At 44.8% G+C, this 22958-nt stretch overlaps 1 protein-coding gene and 1 pseudogene across 4 annotated transcripts; both read right to left on the bottom strand.

Annotated features, from left to right (window-relative positions):
- Positions 1–64: 64 nt before the first annotated feature.
- Positions 65–6344, bottom strand: LOC106601571 (uncharacterized; annotated as a pseudogene).
- Positions 6345–17306: 10962 nt separating this feature from the next.
- On the bottom strand, positions 17307–22076 carry LOC106601572 (GTPase IMAP family member 4-like). Of its 4 annotated transcripts, none has more exons than XR_006769221.2 (4): positions 21787–22076; positions 20837–21637; positions 20368–20640; positions 17307–18095 (listed from the first exon to the last, which is right to left on the bottom strand). XR_006769221.2 is itself a non-coding variant. In XM_045715264.2 (3 exons), the coding sequence occupies exons 1-3, from the start codon at positions 21848–21850 to the stop codon at positions 20555–20557; spliced, it is 954 nt and encodes a 317-aa protein (XP_045571220.1). In that variant the 5' UTR covers positions 21851–22076; the 3' UTR covers positions 19561–20554. The 4 variants fall into 4 exon arrangements, 1 of the variants encoding a protein (XP_045571220.1); XR_001328029.3 differs by having other exon boundaries at positions 17310–18095; positions 20378–20643; XR_001328028.3 differs by having other exon boundaries at positions 17311–18095; positions 20368–20643.
- Positions 22077–22958: the final 882 nt, after the last annotated feature.

The raw sequence follows: 22958 nt of genomic DNA, 5'->3' as shown, positions 1-22958 counted from the left end.
AAGTCTTAATCTCCCTCTTCTCTTTTATTGTGTTTTACAGCACTGACTGCCAATGATCCTGAGGTCAGACCAGGTGAGGTGTGATGGGGCTGGTGTAGGATCCCAGCTGTTCACCACACATGCTGTTGAAACACACACATAAATGTACATTTAAGTGAGTACATTATCAAATGTTGATAAATATGTACAATTGTAACATTACAGTGCTGCTTTAAGTGCAATGTATTTACACAGTTCCTAGACAAAAAAACAAATGTAGGAAACATTATGAGAATGCAATTGGATCCTTTAATGGTGAGAAAATACTATGAGGAAATATTCACTGAAGCGTGTCAGTTAGTGTTGGCTCATGCATGGTCTGGTGGACAGCTGATAGGTTTTAATGATAAACATCGCTCAATCTAGTGGATATGTTATCTCTCTTCTGGCCTCCCTACTCTACCTCCTCTGTCTCTTCCTCCAAATCCTTCGTATGGAAGCTAGCTTCCCCTCAAAGCCTTTCAGACCCTCCTCAGCTTTGGTTACTGTACTCCCTTTCCCTCTCTATGAGAGACTGACAATAGGTTGATGATGAATTGTCTTTATCAAAAGGCAGGATTAATACACAATTCCCAAGTACATTTGATGAAATATAGAGAAATAGAAGATACGGTACACTTACTTTTACATGGTGGTCAACCATAACATATATCACTGCTCTGAGTGGCCTTCTTGAATTTATACCTGTAACACCAAACAAAGCTTTCAGTTTCTACTGATACATATAGTATTTAAAAAGTAAATCCCAGAGATAGTTTAAAGATGATATGCAGACCATTTCCAGTAGTACATAAAAAGGAAATCACTACAATGGATAGGATGACTATGCTGTGGATAATGCAATAACTGTTATTGTTTAATGTCGGATTGAAAATTAGTTTACTTCCAATAACCAGTGGATTATCTTCCTAAATGAATTACAGACCAATCTGGTAAATCAATACATTTTTTAAATTGTTGCTTTACATCAAATTGTATAATTGACTTTAAATTATCAGCTTTAATATACTGAATTATTGATGAAAACTGCTTCTGCAGGGGCACAAACTCCCCTCTTCAAAGACCTCAAAGACTGGTAAGTAATTTTGTCATCCTGCTATGTTATACTCATCTTAGGGCTCTATTCAATCCGTATCGTGGAAGTTCAGCGTTACAGCGTGATTGAAATGTAAAGGCAGCGGAGATTGCATTCACGGTAAACGTTGCATATATCGGCTCAATCGGAAATTCTTTACATTTCTATTGCGTAATCTGTAACTTTTCAGTGATACAGATTGAATAGAGCTCTTAGACTTATTTACTCTCAGCATTTCATCCAGATGGTAAAATGGGTGTTCCAGCATTCTCTGGCTCTTCTTTAACATGAATAGACCTCTACACAGCGAGTCATAGATCCTCTGCCAGGAGTCCAGCTCTGTGCGCCACAGTGCAAGGATGAGTTAGGATCTTTCACTCTTGCTGCCTTTTGCCAGGCTAATTCTGTCTTTACAGATGAAGACGACATCCAGGCCAATGAATAAGACATTGGTGGGGATGGAAAGAGCTTTGCCGTCCTGGCACGCCAACTTACCAGTGCTGATGATCTGATCTTCATTTGTAAAGGCCTTCACTGCCTTCAAACCAGAGTCACAGTCCACTATGGAGTCAATACCTTTTCCGATGGCCCCTGAGGTGCCAATAGCCTTCCCTGTTCCAACTAAGACATCCAACCCTCTCTGCCCCAGGAGCGCCTCCTTTCTAGCCACATCATCCAGACACTCCTGGAGACTCTCCACATCCTCCATTAAACTCTGGAAGACTTCTCTGGCTTTCTTCTCATGGATGCTATGGACCTTCATCTCTGTGATACCAGTGGTTAAACTGTTGACCCTTCTGGTGATCCCCAGGCTGGCTCCTGTAATGGTGAGACCCAGTGACACCCAGCAGTGACTAGGAACAGCTATGCCCGCGATAGAGATGATCCCTCCAGCTGCCCCCACTGAGCTGCCTACAACACTGGAGATCTTAGCCCTCAGTTTCATCCTGTCCAGCTGCACAGCATTCTCCTCCAGCTCGATTAGAAACTGCTCCATCCTGGGTCGGCGCTGGCTGAACAGACCAATGAAGCACTGAGCAGCCCCTTGGAACAGGAATGTCATTCTGAGGGGCTGGTTCTTCCTAACAGAAGGGAGAGAGATTCAACATCTATTTACTGTACTCAAATATACATACAGTACACTCCCTCCATATGTATTCGGACAGTGAAGCTACATTTTTTTATTTATCTACACTGTAGTGCCCCCATTTTAAATCGATCTGTGGACACCGTAGATCGAAATGGCTTGCATTGGGCGATATCCCTGGTTTCCACAGACACAGGGATCCCCCGGACACATATTAATCACACCTGAAGCATGCGCAGAACCATGTAAACAGATGCACGAGCTCTGCAAGTATGCATGTGTTGCGTGCATGTATTTTCATCTTGTGGCATGCTTCAGGTGATAGAAATCTGAACGCACTACCAGCGCTTTGAAAAGTTGATTTAATTATACTTTCCTGTGGATATATTGTCTCACATTCCTACCTGCAAAAGACTAACCGCACGGATAACCAGTAAAGTAAGTTAAAATATAATTGTATTCAACATGCTGGCTTGTAGAGGTCGTGAGAGGACAAATGCTCATTGTTGCCCGATGTAGAGTTCAATTAAATTCAACTTTGGGTTTTCAGGCTAAGGTCGACCCTGTAATGTGAACTGAACTCTCGTTTTAATATAGTAAAACTATTCTTAAAAAAAAAAAATCTAAGTAATCATTGAACATCTAATAGTCAAATCATAGTGTAAAAGCATCTGAGTGGATTCTACTCTTTTTGTCCATTTTGCGGTGGAAAACTGAGCGTGTCGACGAGCATAACACATCAACACAGAAAAACGTTGGTTGGGAAGTTCTGTATATATATATATACAGTGCCGTGCGAAAGTATTCGGCCCCCTTGAACTTTTCGACCTTTTGCCACATTTCAGGCTTCAAACATAAAGATATAAAACTGTAATTTTTTGTGAAGAATCAACAACAAGTGGGACACAATTATGAAGTGGAACGAAATTTATTGGATATTTCAAACTTTTTTAACAAATAAAAAACTGAAATATTGGCCGTGCAAAATTATTCAGCCCCTTTACTTTCAGTGCAGCAAACTCTCTCCAGAAGTTCAGTGAGGATCTCTGAATGATCCAATGTTGACCTAAATGACTAATGATGATAAATAGAATCCACCTGTGTGTAATCAAGTCTCCGTATAAATGCACCTGCTCTGTGATAGTCTCAGAGGTCCGTTTTAAAGCGCAGAGAGCATCATGAAGAACAAGGAACACACCAGGCAGGTCCGAGATACTGTTGTGGAGAAGTTTAAAGCCGGATTTGGATACAAAAAGATTTCCCAAGCTTTAAACATCCCAAGGAGCACTGTGCAAGCGATAATATTGAAATGGAAGGAGTATCAGACCACTGCAAATCTACGAAGACCCAGCCGTCCCTCTAAACTTTCAGCTCATACAAGGAGAAGACTGATCAGAGATGCAGCCAAGAGGCCCATGATCACTCTGGATGAACTGCAGAGATCTACAGCTGAGGTGGGAGACTCTGTCCATAGGACAACAATCAGTCGTATACTGCACAAATCTGGCCTTTATGGAAGAGTGGAAAGAAGAAAGCCATTTCTTAAAGATATCCATAAAAAGTGTTGTTTAAAGTTTGCCACTAGCCACCTGGGAGACACACCAAACATGTGGAAGAAGGTGCTCTGGTCAGATGAAACCAAAATCGAACTTTTTGGCAACAATGCAAAACGTTATGTCCCCACTGTCAAACATGGTGGTGGCAGCATCATGGTTTGGGCCTGCTTTTCTTCAGCAGGGGCAGGGAAGATGGTTAAAATTGATGGGAAGATGGATGGAGCCAAATACAGGACCATTCTGGAAGAAAACCTGATGGAGTCTGCAAAAGACCTGAGACTGGGACGGAGATTTGTCTTTCAACAAGACAATGATCCAAAACATAAAGCAAAATCTACAATGGAATGGTTCACAAATAAACATATCCAGGTGTTAGAATGGCCAAGTCAAAGTCCAGACCTGAATCCAATTGAGAATCAGTGGAAAGAAAACTGCTGTTCACAAACGCTCTCCATCCAACCTCACTGAGCTCGAGCTGTTTTGCAAGGAGGAATGGGCAAAAATGTCAGTCTCTCGATGTGCAAAACTGATAGAGACATACCCCAAGCGACTTACAGCTGTAATCGCAGCAAAAGGTGGCGCTACAAAGTATTAACTTAAGGGGGCTGAATAATTTTGCACGCCCAATTTTTCAGTTTTTTATTTGTTAAAAAAGTTTGAAATATCCAATAAATTTCATTCCACTTCATGATTGTGTCCCACTTGTTGTTGATTCTTCACAATAAATTACAGTTTTATATCTTTATGTTTGAAGCCTGAAATGTGGCAAAAGGTCGAAAAGTTCAAGGGGGCCGAATACTTTCGCAAGGCACTGTGTGTATATATTAGTTATTTTTGGCAAAATTACACTCCCCAAAAGGCACTCTATCCATGGAATGACACCAGCCCTGTTAGCCCAAAGAAAGAGTATTAAAGAGAATATACTGTGTCGTGTGTAATTACTAGGTAGGACCATGTTTTTTTTTTTACAGGTATTTTAAATAAACAAATACAATTGTGGGGATCTTCCTCAAATTTACTTTCAGGCTATCGTAGCATCTTTTTTCAAATGTATGTATAATGACACTGAAGAACATTGAAGGTACTACTTTAATACTAATTGAGTGGTGAGGGGGAGCTCTGCGGACCATTCGTTTCAGGAAGTAATTGACATTCATTGTAGCCATTGGCGCTCTGTAGAGTTGCTATTTGTTCAATTTTTTTTTGTGTCAATTAAGTTGTGACATTCCTAGATTACTCATTATATTAATAAAGCATGCTTTAAATCAACAAATAAGATAGTCTTGTACCTTTTAACCTTTTTTTAAATGGACTATGTGTACATATCTGGCTGTGTTGGAAAAATCACTACATATCCCATCGAGCCAAGCGGGGAGAGGCTGCCTGTTGTCACAGTTCCAAGACCAGTCAGAAACGACCAGCTAACCCTATGCCAATGATGCTGATGGATCTCAAAATAGAACTTGGATCTGCGTTAAGTAACAATGATATCCTTCATCAACGTTGTCTTATGACACGACAGATAGCTCAAACCAGTCATGGCTATTCAACAAAACAAATCATTTTCAATTTCTTGAATTTCTTAGTTACATAATTGTAGCAAAGGACTTTTGAAGTTGAGGGTGCAGTATTTATGAAGTTTGGCAATGAGGACGAAAACTAGCATAGTTGAGCTAACCAGCTAGTTTAGCCAGGGGACAACAGGCTTGGGACAGGATATAGCCTGATATCAGGAGCTGGTGGCGAAAAGATTGGTTAAACAATTCAGAGACTGAAACGAATACATCAGACGACAAATATTTAAGGAGAGCGAATCAATATACAATCCCGAAAATCAGCTGTGACTGTAAATAGTCAAACAAAGCTTAACCTATGTTTTGAGTTAGCCTGAATCCAGAAAATGAATAGTGAAGTTGCTTCCGGACACGGTAGACTCCTCCTCCTCACCACTCTATAGCCTACTAGGCAAGCTACAGTGGTGGATTGTGATGGGCATTCCACTTACCTTTCCTCTATCCTGTCACAAAGCTCCTGGCTGATCTGTATGCAACTGCTCACCTAGAAGGCCAGTACTTATACATTGATGAGGCTGGTTATAAAGAAGGGCTTAGCATCCCTCTTAAAATAGATGAGGAGAGCGCAGGTCATTCTGGCAGCAATGATGACAGCCTGAACACTGGCATGGCCTGTCCTCTGAGGCAGACAGAGGAACCTGTTCTCCTCAAACACAGACAGGTGACCGCCAGACACTACACAGCATCTACAATATAGTCCAGCTTCTCCATCCCCCCAGTATCCTTCATTACAGCCCCCAGGTCATTCTCCTGCTCCTCAATCTTACTGTCTGCAGTCACCTGGCTCAGGCTGCTCTTTATGAACTCCCCAAACGCCTTGGTCTGTGCCCTGGCATTGACCTTATATTTGGTGACATGGTCAAACTTCAGGTTGATTCTGTCGGCCTCCTTCTTGATGTCTTTCATCATTTTTGCTTCTGAAGTGCCCATTTGGAATGCCCGTCAGAGAATTCCTTCACTTTGTGAGTGTGGCTGAGGGTGTCTGAGATGTATTGAACTAATAACCCCCTCATTTGCTCTCTGTAAGAAAATAAAACCTTTTAGAATATTATTTTCACCTGGTATTCGTGATGATGCGAGCTCTCTGCTGCTCTCTTGTCACGTCGAACTACCATTCTTCATTTACCACAAGTGCCAAGTAGCCTAGAAACATTTAAATTTCTATAAACTCCATTGCCGTTGCACTAATGAGTGTACCAGTTTGTGCTATTAAAGGAAACACAGACTCAAGGACTTTTTCCATTTCATTTCATAAAATAATGTTTTATTTTACGAATTTCATTCATTGCAATACCTGTTTGTTTGACAGTTTTGTCAATGTCAGGGGCGCGGTGTTCCTGGACCTCACACTGCATGGACAAAAGTATGTGGACAGCAAAAGTATGTGGTCCCCCCTTTGCTGCTATAACAGCCTCCACTCTTCTGGGAAGGCTTTCCACTAGATGTTGGAAGATTGCTGCAGGGACTTCCATTCAGCCACCAGAGCATTAGTGAGGTCAGGCACTTATGTTGGGCAATTAGACCTAATTAGACCTGGCTCACAGTCGGTGTTGCAATTCATCCCAAAGGTGTTCGATTGGGTTGAGGTCAAGGCTCTGTGCAGGCCAGTCAAATTCTTCCACACCGATCTCGACAAACCATTTCTGTGTGGACCTCGCTTTGTGCACAAGGACATTGTCATGCTGAAACAGAAAAGGGCCTTCCTAAAACTGTTGCCACAAAGTTGGAAGCACAAAATTATCTGGAATGTCATTGTATGCTGTAGTGTTAACTTCTTTGGGCTAGGGGGCAGTATTTTCACATCCGGATAAAAAACGTACCCGATTTAATCTGGTTACGACTCCTGCCCAGTAACTAGAATATGCATATAATTATTGGCTTTGGATAGAAAACACCCTAAAGTTTCTAAAACTGTTTGAATGGTGTCTGTGAGTATAACAGAACTCCTATGGCAGGCAAAAACCTGAGAAGGTTTCATGCAGGAAGTGGCCTGTCTGAGGTGTTGTTGTTCTTGCTTCTGTGTATTGAAGAGTCAGGATCTTAGCTGTAACGTGACATTTCCTAGGGCTCCAATAGGCTCTCAGAGCCCGGGAAGAACCTGAACGATGACGAGGCAGCCTCAGGCTGAAACACATTATCGCCTTTTCCAAGTGGCCCATCAGAGGACAATGGAATTAGGCGCGTGCCCGATTCGACCCCGTGCAGTATTTTCCTTCGGCTGTTTAGCTAATTGCAGATTCCCGGTCGGAATATTATCGCTTTTTTACGAGAATAATGGCATAAAAATTGATTTTAAACAGCGGTTGATATGCTTCGAAGTACGGCAATGGAATATTTAGAATTTTTTGTCACGAAATGCGCCATGCGCACGACCGTTATTCACCATTTCGGATAGTGTCTAGAACTCACGAACAAAACGACGCTGTTTGGATATAACGATGGATTATTTGGGACCAAACCAACATTTGTTATTGAAGTAGAAGTCCTGGGAGTGCATTCTGACGAAGAACAGGAAAGGTAAGACCATTTTTGTTATAGTAAATGGGATTTTGGTGAAGGCTAAACTTGCCGGGTGTCTAAATAGCTAGCCCTGTGATGCCGGGCTATCTACTCAGAATATTGCAAAATGTGCTTCATCCGAAAAGCTATTTTAAAATCGGACATATCGAGTGCATAGAGGAGTAATGTATCTATAATTCTTAAAATAATTGTTATGCTTTTTGTGAACGTTTATCGTGAGTAATTTAGTAAATTGTTAGTAAATTCCCCGGAAGTATGCTTTTTCTGAACGTCACATGCTAATGTAAAAAGCTGGTTTTTGATATAAATATGAACTTGATTGAACAAAAAATGCATGTTTTGTATAACATAATGTCCTAGGTGTGTCATCTGATGAAGATCATCAAAGGTTAGTGCTGCATTTAGCTGTCTTCTGGGTTTTTGTGACATTATATGCTAGCTTGAAAAATGGGTGTCTGGTTATTTCTGGCTGTGTACTCTGCTGACATAATCTAATGTTTTGCTTTCGTTGTAAAGCCTTTTTGAAATCGGACAGTGTGGTTAGATTAACGAGAGTCTTGTCTTTAAATAGCTGTAAAATAGTCATATGTTTGAGAAATTGAAGTAATAGCGGTCCCATAGAGGTTAAGATTTCCCTTCACTGGAACTAAGGGGATATGAACCATTATTCCTTCTCCACCAAACTTTACAGTTGGCACTATGCATTGGGGCAGGTAGCGTTCTCCTGGCATCCGCCAAACCCAGATTAGTCCGTCGGCCTGCCAGATGGTGAAGCGTGATTCATCACTCCAGAGAACACGTTTCCACTGCTCCAGAGTCCAATGGTGGCAAGCTTTACACCACTCCAGCTGACTCGGCATTGCGCGTGAAGATCTTAGGCTTGTGTCCGGCTGCTCGACCATGGAAACCCATTTAAGGATCTCCCGACTAACAATTTTATACACCTGTCAGCAACGTGTGTGGCTGAAATAGCAGAATCCACTAATTTGAAGGCGTGTCCACAATCATATAGTGTACATGCTTAAAAGCCATATTTTCCAATCCAAACTTCTATTACAGTCCCTTACAACAGTGTCTGCATTTTTTAAATGTCACTTTATTGCTAAAACCAGTGACTTTTCCCAAAAAATCGAATGCAGACAGAGGGTTTCTTACCATCCATCACAGTGTAGGCCTAGGCATATCTGAATCTATCCTTGTACAAGGGTGACTGATGTAAGGCCCTCTAAGGAGATCAAATTCATAATGCACATAGCCTACACATTTGAGTCATGTTCCTGTTGAAACCTTAAAGTAAAACCTTATATATGTTGTAATCTCACTGACTAGTAGGCATCTGTCATAAGAAACTAGCTCCCTGGTATACAGAAAATACACGAGCTCTGAAGCAAGCTTCCAGAAAATTGGAACGGAAATGGCGCCACACCAAACTGGAAGTCTTCCGACTAGCTTGGAAAGACAGTACCGTGCAGTATCGAAGAGCCCTCACTGCTGCTCGATCATCCTATTTTTCCAACTTAATTGAGGAAAATAAGAACAATCCGAAATTTATTTTTGATACTGTCGCAAAGCTAACTAAAAAGCAGCATTCGCAAATGGAGGATGGCTTTCACTTCAGCAGTAATACATTTATGAACTTCTTTGAGGAAAAGATCATGATCATTAGAAAGCAAATTACGGACTCCTCTTTAAATCTGGGTATTCCTCCAAAGCTCCATTGTCCTGAGTCTACACAACTCTGCCAGGACCTAGGATCAAGGGAGATACTAAAGTGTTTTAGTACTGTATCTCTTGACACAATGATGAAAATAATCATGGCCTCCAAACCCTCAAGCTGCATACTGGACCCTATTCCAACTAAACTACTGAAAGAGCTGCTTCCTGTGCTTGGCCCTCCTATGTTGAACATAATAAACGGCTCTCTATCCACCGGATGTGTACCAAGCTCACTAAAAGTGGCAGTAATAAAGCCTCTCTTGAAAAAGCCGAATCTTGACCCAGAAATTATAAAAAACTATCGGCCTATATCGAATCTTCCATTCCTCTCAAAAAAAATTCAAAAAGCTGTTGCACAGCAACTCACTGCCTTCCTGAAGACAAACAATGTATACGAAACGCTTCAGTCTGGTTTTAGACCCCATCATAGCACTGAGACTGCACTTGTGAAGGTGGTAAATTACCTTTTAATGACGTCAGACCGAGGCTCTGCATCTGTCCTCGTGCTCCTAGATCTTAGTGCCGCTTTTGATACCATCGATCACCACATTCTTTTGGAGAGATTGGAAACCCAAATTGGTCTACATGGACAAGTTCTGGCCTGGTTTAGATCTTATCTGTCGGAAAGATATCAGTTTGTCTCTGTGAATGGTTTGTCCTCTGACAAATCAATTGTAAATTTCGGTGTTCCTCAAGGTTCCGTTTTAGGACCACTATTGTTTTCACTATATATTTTACCTCTTGGGGATGTCATTCGAAAACATAATGTTAAATTTCACTGCTATGCGGACGACACACAGCTGTACATTTCAATGAAACATGGTGAAGCCCCAAAATTGCCCTCGCTAGAAGCCTGTGTTTCAGACATAAAGAAGTGGATGGCTGCAAACTTTCTACTTTTAAACTCGGACAAAATAGAGATGCTTGTTCTAGGTCCCAAGAAACAAAGAGATCTTCTGTTGAATCTGACAATTAATCTGGATGGTTGTACAGTCGTCTCAAATAAAACTGTGAAGGACCTCGGCGTTACTCTGGACCCTGATCTCTCTTTTGAAGAACATATCAAGACTGTTTCAAGGACAGCTTTTTTCCATCTACGTAACATTGCAAAAATCAGAAATTTTCTGTCCAAAAATGATGCAGAAAAATTAATCCATGCTTTTGTTACTTCTAGGCTGGACTACTGCAATGCTCTACTTTCCGGCTACCCGGATAAAGCACTAAACAAACTTCAGTTAGTGCTAAATACGGCTGCTAGAATCCTGACTAGAACCAAAAAATTTGATCATATTACTCCAGTGCTAGCCTCCCTACACTGGTTTCCTGTTAAGGCAAGGGCTGATTTCAAGGTTTTACTGCTAACCTACAAAGCATTACATGGGCTTGCTCCTACCTATCTTTCCGATTTGGTCCTGCCGTACATACCTACACGTACGCTACGGTCACAAGACGCAGGCCTCCTAATTGTCCCTAGAATTTCTAAGCAAACGGCTGGAGGTAGGGCTTTCTCCTTTAGAGCTCCATTTTTATGGAATGGTCTGCCTACCAATGTGAGAGACGCAGACTCAGTCTCAACCTTTAAGTCTTTACTGAAGACTTATCTCTTCAGTAGGTCCTATGATTAAGTATAGTCTGGCCCAGGAGTGTGAAGGTGAACGGAAAGGCTGGAGCAACGAACCGCCCTTGCTGTCTCTGCCTTGCCGGTTCCCCTCTTTCCACTGGGATTCTCTGCCTCCAACCCTATTACAGGGGCTGAGTCACTGGCTTACTGGTGTTCTTTCATGCCGTCCATGGGAGGGGTGCGTCACTTGAGTGGGTTGAGTCACTGACGTGGTCTTCCTGTCTGGGTTGGCGCCCCCCCTTGGGTTGTGCCATGGCGGAGATCGTTGTGGGCTATACTCGGCCTTGTCTTAGGACGGTAAGTTGGTGGTTGGAGACATCCCTCTAGTGGTGTGGGGGCTGTGCTTTGGCAAAGTGGGTGGGGTTATATCCTGCCTGTTTGGCCCTGTCCGGGGGTATCATCGGATGGGGCCACAGTGTCTTCTGATCCCTCCTGTCTCAGCCTCCAGTATTTATGCTGCAGTAGTTTATGTGTCGGGGGGGCTAGGGTCAGTCTGTTACATCTGGAGTATTTCTCTTGTCTTATCCGGTGTCCTGTGTGAATTTAAATATGCTCTCGATAATTCTCTTTCTCTCTTTCTGTCTTTCTCTCGGAGGACCTGAGCCCTAGGACCATGCCTCAGGACTACCTGGCATGATGACTCCTTGCTGTCCCCAGTCCACCTGGCCGTGCTGCTGCTCCAGTTTCAACTGTTCTGCCTGCGGCTATGGAACCCTGACCTGTTCACCGGACGTGCTTGTTGCACCCTCGACAACTACTATGATTATTATTATTTGACCATGCTGGTCATTTATGAACATTTTTAACATCTTGACCATGTTCTGTTATAATATCCACCCTGCACAGCCAGAAGAGGACTGGCCACCCCTCATAGCCTGGTTCTTCTCTAGGTTTCTTCCTAGGTTTTTGGCCTTTCTAGGGAGTTTTTCCTAGGGAGTTTTTCCTAGCCACCGTGCTGCTTTCACATGCATTGCTTGCTGTTTGGGGTTTTAGGCTGGGTTTCTGTACAGCACTTTGAGATATCAGCTGATGTACGAAGGGCTATATAAATACATTTGATTTAGGCCTATGAGTTCCAAGTGAGTCATGCACAGCTTATTGTTGATCATTTTGGAATTCATGTTGTCCCTCTTTGACACAGTTTAGTAACTGATGAAAATAAAATTACGGATAAATAAAGGCAAAGGATATGACTGGTAAAGATGGTTAGCTTAAACAAAATAGGCCTACTGTAAAAATGCATGAATACTTATTAGCCGTTTCTCACAGTATCTTTGGTGTCTCTTTGTCATTTTCGGAGTCTGACTTGTAGTTCGCAAACGATTTGTTATTATTTGAACGACTCATTCTTTTTGAACGACTCTTTAATGACTCAAAAGTCAGGATTAGTTTTTCTACGTGATTCGTTAATTTTAGTTCTTTGTTTGACCTGCTGGCCGCATTGAGTCCTACACAGTCCTACACACGCTCCTCCGACTCAGCAGCTCCAGACAGTTAGTGCTATCGGGCATCCCTGGGACATCACTACCTAAATCTAACCTAGCCCAACCTGAACCATAACCCTAACCTAATTTAGCTGAAGAATGCTCAACTGTTCTCTTATATCAGGGTGGAGTGGAGTTTTGATAACTGGTCGCGCGATTTGCTAGCATCAAGATTGAGTCACAATAAGTAAATTAATAAAAGGAGACATGGGCAGAGTTGAGGAGAGGCATTTCCAGGGCTGTGGAGGATTTAAGGGAACCCGAGAGGCAGCCCCAAGATTTTTTTTGGGGGGGGGGGCACACGGGTAGTTTGGCTGGGCGCGGAGTGAGCCCCAGGCCAAATCCCCGTACCTTTTTTGGGCAACAAGCGACTGGACAGGTCCCGTGCTTCGGGGTAATGGGTACTGTGGCGAGGCCAAGTATTTTTAGGCCAGTACGCGCAGTACCAGCACCCCGCATTTGCCAGGGGGAAGTGGGCATCCAGCCAGTAAGAGCGATGCCAGTTCTGCGCTCGAGACCACCAGTAGACCTCTACGGTCCAGTGCGTCAGCCCAGTCCGACTCGTCCTGTTCCCGCTCCCCGCACTAGCCCTGAGGTGCGTGTTCCCAGGCTGATACCTCCAGTACCAGCACCATGCATCAGGCTTCCAGTGCATCAACCCAGTCCGACTCGGCCTGTTCCCGCTCCCCGCACTAGCCCTGAGGTGCGTGTCCCCAGACTTGCACATCCAGTACCAGTACCACGCATCAGGCTTCCAGTGCGTCAGCCCAGCCTCGAGAGTTCGGCAACAGTGTGCAGTCCAGAGTATCCTGCAACAGTGTGCAGTCCAGAGTATCCGGCAACAGTGTGCAGTCCAGAGTATCCGGCACCAGTGTGCAGTCCAGAGTATCCGGCAACAGTGTCTAGTCCGGAACCGAGGGAGACTGCCTGCGACCCGGAACCGAGGGGGCCTGCCTGCGACCCGGGACCGAGGGGGCCTGCCTGCGACCCGGGACCGAGGGGGCCTGCCTGCGACCCGGGACCGGGTGAGTCTGCCTGCGACCCGGAACTGAGTAAGTCTGACGATCCGGAACTAAATATGATTAACTGTGTATGAAATGAGTCTGCCTACAGTGTGGAACGGAAGAGGTCTGCCTACAATCCGGAACAATGGGAGTCTGCCTACGGCCCGAAACTGAGCAAGTCTGTCTGCATTCTGGAGGACAGTAGGCCGGAGCCAGAACCACCTCCTGTATAGGTGGGTTGGGGAAGGGGGGGGTGTAGTACAAGTGCCGTCGGTGACGGCAGCCACCCTCCCTTCCCTCCCTTTAGTTTAGGGGGATTTTTTGTTGTTGTTGTTTAAAAAAAAAAAAAAAAAAAATTGAGGTGCATCCGGGGTCTGCACCTTTAGGGGGGGGGGGGGGGGTACTGTCACGTCCTGACCAGTATAAGGGTTATGTTATTGTAGTTTGGTCAGGACGTGGCAGAGGGTATTTTGTTTATGTGGTTCGGGGTGGTGATTTATGTGATTTGTGTTTGATTTACTATTTCTGGGTTTTGGTCTATGTTCTATGTTTTGTATTTCTATGTTCTTTCTGGTTTGTTGTATTTCTATGTTTAGGTTGATGAGGGGTTGGACTCTCAATTGGAGGCAGGTGCTTTCTCGTTGCCTCTGATTGAGAGTCCTATATATGGGTAATTGTTTGGTTTGGTGTTGTGGGAGATTGTTTCGCGTTTTGCCTGTGTGAGTGTGACAAGACTGTTTTGTTGTTCGTGCGTTCTTCGTTTTGTTATTTTGGTGTTCTCTTTATTTAAAAATAAATACAAGATGAGCATCCACATTCCTGCTGCGTTTTGGTCCTCTATTCCCGACGACAACCGTTACAATATGTCTCCAGTTGAGCAACACAATTGAGGAAAAGTTGTACAGGACAAACATAGGTACAGGTAAGCGTGACTCAATGTTGTTGCTAGCAAATCGAGTGACCAGTTATCAAAACTCAACTATGCCTCGATATAAGATTAAGATAATGGAGTTGAGTGTTCCTTAGCAGACTAAACTCCACGGTGAAGGAAGTTTCTGATGAATTTCATCAACTGAGAGGAGTGAAGACCAGGCTTTGTGGAACCTAGCAATGACTACATCGATTTGCAAAACGACAATATAAAAAAAGTTTTTACAATTATGAAATGTCAACCTTGTACCTGTTTGTCCTCTGTAGTTTCGTGCCTTTCTTTGATTGCTGAAATCCACACTTTTTTGAAAAACATGAATCAAATACAACCACTGACTGTTTGCTCATTGTTGCTCTAAGATGGCAACTCAGCGCAAATATTCATGTACAAATTGAATCTCAATATGGAAACAGTCGGTGGTTGTATTTGATTAACGTATTTCAAAAAAGTGTGGGTTGAGCAAAAAATAAATATAAAATGATGCTCTCTACTTGTCAGTGTTCCAAATGGGACATTATTTGTCTTTTTACCTAAATATGGAATCACCATCAGATACAATTCATAGTGAGCAGTGCACTGGAATGACATTCAGAATTACTGGAATGACATTCACTGTCATGGGATGGGTGGATGAAAGCCACACCCCCAATAAGACGCATTAAACCACAAATATGACGGCATTGAGGCAAATGTCACTGTGCTTCTATGGCTATATGCACCATGCCACTGCCTACTTCTTTTGTTCATTTATCAAACAAGACAGCTCATAATCCAGTGACTTTATCACAGTCAACACATGTATAATTTAGCTTTAATTAGAATGTGTAGAATAGCATGAGATTAGCTACAACACTGCACATTTTCCTCTCTGCCCCATGGCAAAATGTGTGAATTGCAGGAAATGTGCTTCAAAACAGCACATTTTTCTCTTTGCCCCAATGGCTAAATGTGTTGAATTGCATGAAGTTAGTCTTGTTGTTAGTCTGTTGTCTTTTTTATTTTTATTTTATTTTTTGGGCCCACACAAATTTCTGGAGGCTCACCAACGAATTTCTGGCTATGCTACTGCCACAACTAGACCTTTGTTTTCAAATATTCTTATTTGTAGGCTATGCATAGCAATCAACAAATGCAGCCTACTATGTTTAAAGCACACTTTTACAAGTCTCAATAACAAATGACAGCTCCAGTAAGCCCCCTATAGGGAACATCCATGACGTGTGGTCAGGTTAGGCAGGGTTGGCAGTGCCTGTGAAAATGAATGAAAAAATACCTGTAATGATAAATAATTTTTTAATCAATAATTGTTTAATCAATAATAATTTTGTCCTCTTCATGATTTTTTATGCATGATAACATTTTAATTGCACTCAAATAATAAATGTGAATACATATTGGGGTGAAAAGTATTGGGATAGGCAGGAGGATAGGCAGGAGGATAGGCTGAGCTCGCTCCTGCCTATGGACGTCCCACGTCATCTGCCAGGTGGTGAAGTTTGTTTTACTTCTAGTTAAAGTAAGCTGATCAGGATGGCTAACATATTGCATATGAAACAGTTTTCAAAGTTGTATTTTCTAGCGATAAAGTATAGTTGACCAACAGCTGAGCTTAGGGACCTACATAAAAGGAAGGGACAGAAAACAACAAGATCCTTTCAATCTGAGTGGTATCAATGAAAGACGCTCTGTGGCTGCGCTGCTAGCAGCCAACTCTACTGCCTCCCCTGCCTGTGTCACAGGCGTCAGAATGAGTAGACCAAGGTGCAGCGTGGAATATGTTCATCTTGTATTTAATTGCCAAAAATTGTAAGGGCTGTCGTGAGAGAGAGACCAAGGTGCAGCGGAGTTAGTGTTCATCATTGATTATTTAATGGACAAAAGAGAACACTACAAAAATGAACAAAAACACGACAGCAAAACAGTCTTGTCAGGTGCAAACACTAACAGAAACAATTACCCACAAAACCCAAAGGAAAAACATGCTCCTTATGTGTGACTCCCAATCAGCAACAACGAGCTTCAGCTGTGCCTGATTGGGAGCCACACACGGCCCAAAACAAAGAAATACAAAAACATAGAAAAAGGAACAGAACGCCCACCCAATGTAACACCCTGGCCTAACCAAAATAAAGAACAAAAAACCCTCTCTATGGCCAGGGCGTTACAGTACCCCCCCCCAAGGTGCGGACTCCGGCCGCAAAACCTGACACTGAAGGGGAGGGTCTGGGTGGGCCTTCTTACGGCGGCGGCTCAGGTGCGGGACGTGGCCTCTGCCCCACCCTTGGCGTCGCCCTCTTAGGTGGCGCACCTGGCCGCGCCGAAGGTCTGGTGGGCGACCCTGACTTCGCCCGGCTGGCGGGCGACCCTTGTTGAGCCCGGCTGGTGGACGACGATGGCTGCGCCCGGCTGGCAGGCGGGCCACTCTGGCTGATCCGGGCAGGCGGGCCACTCTGGCTGATCCGGGCAGGCGGGCCACTCTGGCTGATCCGGGCAGGCGGGCCACTCTGGCTGATCCGGGCAGGCGGGCCACTCTGGCTGATCCGGGCAGGCGGGCCACTCTGGCTGATCCGGGCAGGCGGGCCACTCTGGCTGATCCGGGCAGGCGGGCCACTCTGGCGGCTCCGGGCAGGCGGGCCACTCTGGCGGCTCCGGGCAGGCGGGCCACTCTGGCGGCTCCGGACTGGCGAGACCCACTGGAGGCCTAGTCCTGGGAGGTGGCACAGGACGGACCAGGATGGGGAGACCCACTGGTGGCCTGGTCCTAGGAGGAGGCACAGGACTGACCAGGATGGGGAGACATGCAGGAGGCCTGGTTCTGGGCGCAGGCACAGGATTGACCAGGATGGGGAGACATGCAGGAGGCCTGGTTCTGGGCGCAGGCACAGGATTGACCAGAATGGGGAGACATGCAGGAGGCCTGGTTCTGGGCGCAGGCACAGGATAGACCGGGTCCTGAAGACGCACAGGAGGTCTAGAGTGCACGGCCTGCACAACCCATCCTGGCTCGATGCCCAATCTCCCCCGGCAGATGTTAGGAGCTGGGATGTAACGCACCGGACTCTCCACGCGTACTGGGGACACCGTGCGCTTTACTGCATAACACGGTGCCTGACCAGTACTACGTTGCCTCCTGTAAGCACGGGGAGCTGGCTCAGGTCTCCAACCTGACTCTGCCACACTCCCCGTGTGCCCCCCCCCATAAAAGAAATTGGGGCTGCCTCTCGGGCTTCCTTCCCAGCCGTGTTCCCTCATACCGTTGCCGTTGGTCCTTCTTTCCTGCTGCCTCCGCTCTTCTGAGTGCCTCTACCTGTTCCCATGGGAGGCGATCCCTTCCGACCAGGATCTCTTCCCAAGTGTAGGATCCCTTGCCGTCCAGGATGTCCTCCCATGTCCAGTCCTTTCTCTCCCTGGTCCAGGATCCTTGCTCCTCCTGGCGCTGCTCCCTCCTCCGCTGCTTGGTCCTTGTTTGGTGGGTAATTCTGTAAGGGCTGTCGTGAGAGAGAGACCAAGGTGCAGCGGAGTTAGTGTTCATCATTGATTATTTAATGGACAAAAGAGAACACTACAAAAATGAACAAAAACACGACAGCAAAACAGTCCTGTCAGGTGCAAACACTAACAGAAACAATTACCCACAAAACCCAAAGGAAAAACATGCTCCTTATGTGTGACTCCCAATCAGCAACAACGAGCTTCAGCTGTGCCTGATTGGGAGCCACACACGGCCCAAAACAAAGAAATACAAAAACATAGAAAAAGGAACAGAACACCCACCCAATGTAACACCCTGGCCTAACCAAAATAAAGAACAAAAAACCCTCTCTATGGCCAGGGCGTTACAAAAATGAACACTTTACAAATATAACGAAAATGACAGCCGACAGTTCCGTCAGGTACTTACAACAAAACAGAAAGCAACTACCCACAAAAAACAAGGAAAAACAGGCTGCCTAAGTATGGCCTCCAATCAGAGACAACGATAGACACCTGCCTCTGATTGGAAACCATACCCTGCCAAAACATAGAATGCCCACCCACCTATCACACCCTGGCCTAGCTAAACAGAGAAAACACAGCTCTCCTAGGTCAGAGCGTGACAGCCTGATTTTCTCCACTAGCGACAGCGTGTGGACAAGAGCCGATTACTGTGAATTGAACAACTTGCCTATAGCACTCAGCAAGCATGAGAAATCTGTGTCTCCCTGTTCACCCATGACTGCGTGGCCATGCACGCCTTCAACTCAATCATCAAGTTTGCAGACGACACAACAGCAGTAGGCTTGATTACTAACAGCGACGAGACAGCCTACAGGGAGGAGGTGAGGGCTCTGGGAGTGTGTTGTCAGGAAAATAACCTCTCACTCAATGTCAACAAAACGAAAGGGATGATCATGGACTTCAGGAAACAGCAGAGGGAGCACCCCCAATCCACATTGACGGGACAGAAGTGGAGAATGTGGAAAGTTCCTCGGTGTACATATCACTGACAAACTGCAATGGTCCACCAACACAGACAGTGTGGTGAAGAAGGCGCAACAGCACCTCTTCAACCTCAGGAGGCTGAAGAAATTTGGCTTGTCACCTAAAACTCTCACAAACTTTTACAGATGCACAATTGAGAGCATCCTGTCGGGCTGCATCACCGCCTGGTACGGCAACTGCACCACCCACAACCGCAGGGCTCTCCAGAGGGTGGTGCGGTCTGCCCAACGAATCACCCGTGGCAAACTACCTGCCCTCCAGGACACCTACACCACCCGATGTCACAGGAAGGCCAAAAAGATCATCAAATACAACAGCCCCCCAAGCCACTGCCTGTTCACCCCACTATCATCCAGAAGGCGAGGTCAGTACAGGTGCATCAAAGCTCAAACAGAGAAACTGAAAAACAGCTTCTATCAGACTGTTAAATAGCCATCCCTAGCACAGAGAGGCTGCTGCCTACATACAGACTTTAAATCATTGGCCACTTTAATAAATGGAACACTAGTCACTTTTAAAAATGTTTACATATCTTGCATTACTCATCTCATATGTATATACTGTATTCTATACTATCTACTGTATCTTAGTCTATACCGCTCTGACATTGCTCGTCCATATATTTATATATTCTTAATTCCATTCCTTGTTACTTAGATGTATGTGTATTAGGTATTTGTTGTGAAATTGTTAGATATTATTTGTTAGATATTGCTGCACTGTCGGAACTAGAAGCACAAGCATTTCGCTACACCCGCAATAACATCTGCTAAAGATGTGTATGTGACCAATAAAATTTGTTTTGATTTGAACATGCAGATTGATGGGAAATCCTTCACACAGTGTTGTATGCATGAAGATGAGTTATATCAAACAGTTAACGAACATGCGATGACACATTTCATTCCAGTTCAGAGATACCTTAAGACTCTCAAAACGGATGATATTTGTCCATGGACAATTACACTGCGTACACCAAACATTAGGACCCCCCCCCCCTACCCCTTTGGGTGGTGGACCATTCTTGATACACACAGGAAACTGCTGAGCACGAAAAACACAGCAGAATTTCAGTTCTTGTCATAAACCAGTGGGCCTGGCACCTACTACCATACCTCATTCAAAGGCACTTCAATATTTTGTCTTGCCCATTCACCATCTGAATGGCACACATACACAATCCAAGGCTTAAAAATCCTTCTTTAACCCCCTCCCCTTCATATACACTGACTGAAGTGGATTTAACAAGTGACATCAATAAGGGATCATAGCTTTCACCTGGATTCACCTGGTCAGTCTGTCATGGAAAGATAGTCATTATTTTGTATACTCGGTGTATATTGGCAGTCCATATCCAAAATCAATAGCGGAAGATATGAATGTCTTTTGGACTGAAGTCAGTATAATGTTATAGAGCATCAGGAAGTCAGCAGGTTCTTCATCTTTCTGTGTCTTCTCCCCTCTTTTATTGTGTCTTACATCTCTGATCTCTAATGGCCCTGAGGTCAGACCAGGTGAGGTGTGTAGGATCTGCTGAGATGCTTTCCACAACTGCTGTTGAACCACAAAAATGTGTAAGTACAATGTATTTTCACTTTCCTTTCTTTATAATTTTCACACATTGAGAAAATACTGGCAGACATACAGAATATTTTTTTGTCTCATTTGACAACTGATGGGCATATTTAGGCATCACATAAAACAACTTTCTCAGTATACTGTAGGTATAGTATAGTGTTTTACTCACTGTCTGATTTCTCATCTGTGTATCTCCTCCTCCCCCTCTGCTGTCTCGTGGACACCTCTGTGGCCTCCCCTCCCTCCCCTTGCACCTCCTCTGTCACCTCCTCCATCTCCAGCTCTCTCAAAGCCTCCTTGACCCTCCTCAGATCCTCCTCTCTCTCCCTGTCCTCCTCCTGGTGCCTCCTCTCCTCCTCCTCCTCCTTCTCCCTGGCCTCCTCCAGTACCTCCTCGCTGGAGAGCAACTTTCCTCTGTTCTTGGCCACCATGTTGTCCAGCTTCTCCAGTAGCTCTGCCACGGCATCGTGGCCCTTCCTGGACCTACCATACAGGGCATGATAGCGGCCCCCACATCGCTCCACCAGGCCCTGGAGCTCCTCGCTCTCCTCCACCTCCTCCTCTAAAGTGGCATCCTTCAGCCGCCCACCCTTCACCGTGAACAGCACCACGGTATGCCCCCAAGCCCGCTCCCCCAACAGCTCCACATGCTCCTCGGCCGCCTGCCGCTCCCGTTTGGTAAAGGAGAAGGAGAGGGGCACCACCAGGAGCACGGCGTGGGGGCCAGGCTGGCACAGTGACACGCCCCGGACGATCTCCCTCCGGACCCCCAGAGAGGAGCCCCTGGAGGGGAACCACTCCCAACCAGGCGTGTCCACCACCGTCACCTGCCTCTCGGCCACCTCTCTTTGCCACTTTACCGCCTCTCTTGTTCTCACCCCCACCGCGTCAAACACCTTACTGCCCAGGATGGCGTTGCCTACAGCACTCTTCCCTGCCTCTCTCTCACCGATCAGGATTATTCGCAACCCTGAGACCACAGAAAGAGGGACCTGTAACCTGTAACAAGCCTATAACAAGTATCACATCAAGCTAAATGAATGTACAGTAGAACAGAATTCAATTGTATTGAATTTTCACTTCCTGTTTCCCATACGCCAGGATAGATCAAAAACGGACCTGGTTGAGAATCTGAGGACTTTCCAGTTTCTTCCATTTCCACCATGACCTCCTCTGAATCCATGTTGAAACCACTGTTTATCACTATTGTATGATAACACAACCAGTGCCTTCTGAAATGCTACTTCATGCTTGTCCACTTTCATCAGATCTTAAAGTACACAGTAGGTATTTTGTTAAAGGAAGAATATCTTCCCCACTCCTCTCCCCTCCCGGGACACTTTGTTGTCTGAATGGCTTACGGTCTATAGCCACCCTCTGCTAATCATTCTTTACAGCCCCTTTTACTGTACCAGGGATCCAAAGTTCACAGTGGGACTGCCTGCATGTTTGCACAGCTAGATAACACTACCTTGGCAGGAATCAACAGTCTGGCTGTGACCCTGCCCCAAGCGATACTGTATGGGAACACAGCTTCTTTATTGTGCCTGAGGAAGACTTGAAACTTTTGGACACTTTTGGAGATAAGGGAAATGGTCCTGATGAGTTAGGAGTTGTTTCTGGACAGGGCCCTGGAGATAATGAAACAGACTCACCACACATAACTCTGACAGCAAGATTAATTGACAGAGTGAAAAGAAGGAAGTCTGTACAGAATACATGCATCCTGTTTGTAACAAGGCACTAAAGTAACACTGCAAAAACCATGTGGCAAAGCAATTCACTTTTTGTCGTGAATACAAAGTGTTACGTTTGGGGAAAATTCAATACAACACATTACTGAGTACCACTCTCCATATTTTCAAGCATAGTGATGGCTGCATCATGTTATGGGTATGCTTGTAATCGTTAAGGACTGGGGAGTTTCTCAGGATAAAAAATAAATGGAATGGAGCTATGTACAGGCAAAATCCTAGAGGAAAACCAGGTTCAGTCTGCTTTCCACCAGACACTGGGAGATGAATTCACTTTTCAGCAGGACAATGACCTAAAACACAGTTACAGTTTTTACTTAAATCTACTTGAAAATCTATGGCAAAACCTGAAAATGGTTGCCTAGCAATGATCAACAACCAATTTGACAGAGCTGAATAATTTGGAAAAGAATAATGGGCAAATGTTGCACAATCCAGGTGTGGAAAGCTCATAGGGACTTACCCAGAAAGACACAGCTGTAATCGCTGCCAAAGGTGTTTCTACAAAGTATTGACTCAGATATTTCTGTATTACAT

This window comes from Salmo salar, chromosome 03 (genome assembly GCF_965601325.2).
Source record: "Salmo salar chromosome 03, fSalSal1, whole genome shotgun sequence".
Lineage (NCBI taxonomy): Eukaryota > Metazoa > Chordata > Actinopteri > Salmoniformes > Salmonidae > Salmo > Salmo salar.
The sequence above is the reverse complement of the archived record's forward strand: the minus strand, read 5'-3'. Positions and strand labels throughout refer to the sequence as shown.

Bases quoted from the DNA above. Each gene is read 5' to 3' on its own strand.
- LOC106601572 (XM_045715264.2), bottom strand. From the start codon at position 21,850: ATGGATTCAGAGGAGGTCATGGTGGAAATGGAAGAAACTGGAAAGTCC. The intron at 21,638-21,786 runs GTCCGTTTTTGA...CTGTGGTCTCAG, and splicing joins GTCCTCAGATTCTCAACCAG to GGTTGCGAATAATCCTGATC. The intron at 20,644-20,836 runs GTGAGTAAAACA...GTGGTTCAACAG, and splicing joins CACAGATGAGAAATCAGACA to CAGTTGTGGAAAGCATCTCA.